The sequence below is a fragment of the Neolamprologus brichardi genome, unplaced genomic scaffold, assembly GCF_056152115.1.
Source record: "Neolamprologus brichardi isolate AB-2024 unplaced genomic scaffold, ASM5615211v1 NODE_ptg000127l+_length_29035_cov_1, whole genome shotgun sequence".
Lineage (NCBI taxonomy): Eukaryota > Metazoa > Chordata > Actinopteri > Cichliformes > Cichlidae > Neolamprologus > Neolamprologus brichardi.
Genome location: NW_028270097.1, coordinates 2824 through 7185, shown reverse-complemented (window position 1 = coordinate 7185; position 4362 = coordinate 2824). Strand labels below are relative to the sequence as shown.

The 4362-nt window shown below is 39.7% G+C and overlaps 1 protein-coding gene across 1 annotated transcript; it reads right to left on the bottom strand.

The window, feature by feature from the left end:
* Positions 1-761: 761 nt before the first annotated feature.
* Positions 762-3893, bottom strand: LOC102776466 (Fc receptor-like protein 5). The gene is made up of 5 exons (XM_087837084.1): positions 3863-3893; positions 3233-3268; positions 1368-1631; positions 1043-1288; positions 762-967 (listed from the first exon to the last, which is right to left on the bottom strand). Exons 1-5 carry the CDS (start codon positions 3891-3893, stop codon positions 762-764), a joined length of 783 nt encoding a protein of 260 aa, XP_087693210.1.
* Positions 3894-4362: the final 469 nt, after the last annotated feature.

Here is a 4362-nt window from a genome sequence, read left to right as displayed (position 1 = left end):
CTTTTGAAATGAGCTTAAACTGCAGGATGATCACAAGTGATTAAGAAGGCCTTAATGATCTGGAGGGAAAATACAGACACACTATTTCTACCACATATGCAGGTTTGACACCATTTAGGCTTTAAACACAAACAGCGTCTTAATACTGAATTCTATCATTCACAGGGAGCTAGTGCAAGCCTGCTGACACTGTACTAATGTGATCTCTTCTCTCAGTCAATGTAAATGAATAAAAGATTAATGAGTAACTCTGGTATACAGTGTGCAACAATAGTCCAATTGAAATCAAACAAAGCTATGCATGAGTCTTTCCAGATCAGAAGACCAATCAGAGAGCACAGCACTTAAACATTAAATCAAACCTTAAAGAGTATCTGCATCATTATTCAGGGTAAGTTTGATACTAAGAGTGTGTTAATGGGTCATATAGTACTTTGCGACTTTCATGCTTCTGCTGTGTTAATCAGAGATGAGCAGACCAGTGAGAATAAATAAATCTACAGTAAAACTTTTGTGAACCTGCTCTGGAAGTATTTCAACAAAAGCAACATAGAGTAAAAAATGAGGCATGACACTCCCTCTGTCTTTGTGACATCATCAATCTCCTGGTCCAGTCCCTGTTAAGCCTGTGTAGGTGGGATCATCACTGTCACAGGAGGCTTTTCATGGAGTCCAGCAAGGTCAGAAAGGAAAGTTTGATTATTCTATTTAAAGAATTAAACAAGTAACAGCTGCCAATCATTAGGTTATTAGGTCATTGATTATTGATTATTGGCTCTGGATAAATATAAAGACACCATGAGGAGAGTGGAGATAAAGTATGGACAGAACACCACTAGATAGCGGAGCAGGGTCAGCGTGAGCTGTGAGTGTGTTGAGGCAGAGGGCGGAGCTCCAGATGTGGGCTGGACTGAAACTGTGCTTAAGGAAGAGATGGGTGGTTTTAAGGCTTTGATTGGAGGTCGACCTATAGAGAGAATCCCATCTGTTCAGGTGAATCCATAAATGAAATAAAAGGTGAAATCAGAGTGAAGCTCCTCACCTGTGACAGTGATCCAGCTGGATGGAGACTCTCCATGACCGCTGATGTCACACTTGTAGAGGCCTTCATCAGACCTGGAAACATGCTGGATGGTCATGTGACCTGTAGGCTCTTTCCCGATGAAGACACCATCTTTGAAGAAAGCAGCTGGGAGGTTGGAGGGAGTGGTCTTTGTTTTACAGAGCAGAGTGACGTCATCTCCCTCCATCACAGGGAGGACAGGACTCTGCAGGATCACTGATCCACCTCAACACAGAGACAAACTACAGCATTTCATCCATTTACACACAGCTTCATCAACACTAACTCCACACACTCAGCTTACCAGTGACTGTCAGGTTAACCATGTTACTGATGGGACCCTCTCTGGACTCACACCAGTAAACTCCACTGTCCAGTGGAAAGACATAACTGATGTTACAGGAGGAACCAGCAGTTATTCCCCACCGAACTCCACACTGAGTCCTCTGTTGTTTTCTTGTGTTTCTTGTCAGATTCCATCTTGTAGAGCTGTCGTCCTCCTCACAGCTCAGAGATACAAAGTCACCTTCGAAGAACTGAGATCGGTTGGGGCTCATTGTCAGATGAGCTGTGAGGGAGAGGAGAATACATCCTCCATATTTCTTAACAATTGCAAATCTTTTAAAATAACTAACCACTGTGATTGGCTGCTTCTCTGTATGGCAGCTTGTGACCCCTAGCAGTTTGTGGGTAGTACAGTTCCTTAATTGTCAATTATTGACTTGGATTGACATTTCATTTATGGTTTTCCAGATTGGTTTGCTGCTTTTTGGAACATCTGACATTCCCACTCAGTTGATTTAATGGGAGAGCATTGGAGCTCTATATCCACTGGCTGGCTTAACTTAATTAAGTTTCATTTATATAGCTTCAAAACACACAACAGCAGTTGCCTCAATGCACTCAGGTGCCTTTCTACTCCGCTTCACAATTTCCAACTTTCCAGCTCAATTTCTCTGCCTACCAAATCAATATAAGTCCATTTCTCCGTCTTTACTATCTAGCTGCTGGAAGAAGATGCAGAAAGTTATCCAAAGAAAAAATAAATAAAAATAGTGACTAAATTTCAAATTATACGCCAATGGTACATGTTGTCATGTTACTGTGTTATATGCGACCATGGATTGTATCATACACATGTTTATATGTAGTAACTATGTTTATTTTTTAAAATGGACTAAAATGAACTTAACAGTTAAGTTAACAGTTATGTGCATGCCAAGCATGCTGCTTTCACTGTGACAAAACAACAATCAAGATGCCAGGGACTGTATTCTGCTAATGTGAATGTAGTGTTTTCAGTGGAAGAAACATGTCATCATATGATAAAACAGTGAATTCTTCAGTGAGAGCTGAGTCAGCTGGTTTACCCAGTCTTATATATATTATATTTCGGGCGATTGTGGCTCAAAGAGTTGGCAGTTTGTCTTGTAACCGGAAGGTTGCCGGTTTGAGTCCCAGCTCGGACAGTCTCGGTCGTTGTGTCCTTGGGCAAGACACTTCGCCTACCGCCTACTGGTGTTGGCCAGAGGGACCGATAGCGCGATATGGCAGCCTCGCTTCTGTCAGTCTGCCCCAGGGCAGCTGTGGCTACAACTGTAGCTGCCTCCACCAGTGTGTGAATGTGAGAGTGAATGAATCAATCCATTATTTTAAGCATATTTGCATAATAGCTGAAACTAGCACCACTGCCTAAGAAAGAGCTCAGTTTCATGATTGTTAATATGCAAATCTGGATGCATCAAAACAAACACAGTCCTTCCAAGAATATAATCTTTTTTGCAAAAAAGGCTCTGGATGTTAAGGGGTTAAAGTTGTACTGTCTGAGTGTGACATGAAAGTGGGACAGGATGTGATGTCTCTGAGTTTCACCACAACATGCAACAGTAACGTGTATCTGCTGGCCTGCAGTATATTGCACTTGAAATATGCCCACAAATTCTTCCATTCGTGTCACTACTTCTCTTTTCTGGATCCCATTACTTTGAAAAATGAAAAGGTGACAAATATCTAAAAATAATGCATTTTCATATGGAGTTAACTGCAGGCAAGATACAATTCTGATCTATCCCACCAATGAAAAGCCTCTATGAGCTCTCCTGAAGCACTTTACAGACTTTTCTTTTATTAGAGCTGCTGAGTTTCCAACTTTGACAGCAGTTTACTGACCTTGGTTTGTTGTGCAGATCAGTAATAAGGTCACAACTAAAGAGAAATGATACTCAGGTTAGTTCCAGGTTTTAGACTCAGCAAGGCATGCACAACGCATTAAAAGCATGTTTAAAGTCACTAAACTCCACTTTTAAATCTTTTAACTCCACAGCATCGCAGATCAAATGCAGTGAAAAGTTGTTTGTTCAGCCTTTGACAGCTCGTCATGAACCTATTTCTATTTCACAGCAAATGTGTTTTGAAAGTCATCTTTCAAAACTGGAAACACAGTAAAAGCAAAGGAGTGTTTTAATAACATACTTTTTTAAAAATATCAATTTAAAAATTCATTTTATATTAAAAACATAAAATGAAGCTAAAATGTAACTTGGTTAGAGTTTGTGGGGACCTTAATATATATATATTTAAGACTGTTGTTTCCCAAATTCTCTTTTTTTAATTTTTTTAGACTTTGTTAAAGAATATTCTGGGAGCTGAAAAATGCTATAGGGGTACCAGAATGTTTTAAATGAAAGTAAATGTTATTGGAAACAAACTCAATTATCATAACTGGTACCCTAAATGAGACAACAGAACTGCAATGCAGATGTCAGCTAGTGTAGTATTAATTCAAAATGCTGTACTTACAGAGCAGCCACAGCAGAGTCATTGGTTCCATTCTTTCTCTTGGTGATTGACACTTTGATCATAGTCAAACGTCATAGTCACATCTCGTTGGACACGCCTCCTTCTTGATTCTGTGAGACACTGTGGTTTGGCTTTGCCCCCTATAGCTTTAAAGAAATGTTTCTTTTTTCATAAGTCTATAAAGTGAGGCAATGAGAAATGCTTCTTTGTTTTACGAACCAGAAAGAGCCAAACTACTCTTGTCATGATAATCCTTGTTTTAATATTTATCCTAAAATTTAAACTAAAAACAAATACACTACATGTTTTGTTTCCACTGTGACATCAGTTTAGCTAAGAGGAAATGAGATGGAGGTGCTTTTTAACCTGCATCTGAGAGCCTCTCTCTGCTTTAACCACTAAAATGTGGTGAGAAAAAAATGGGTACAGCTTGTCTGGTTCAAACTGGTTTCAACCATTTTGCTCAGCTGACCCACATTAAGCATCCTTTTTCTGTCTGT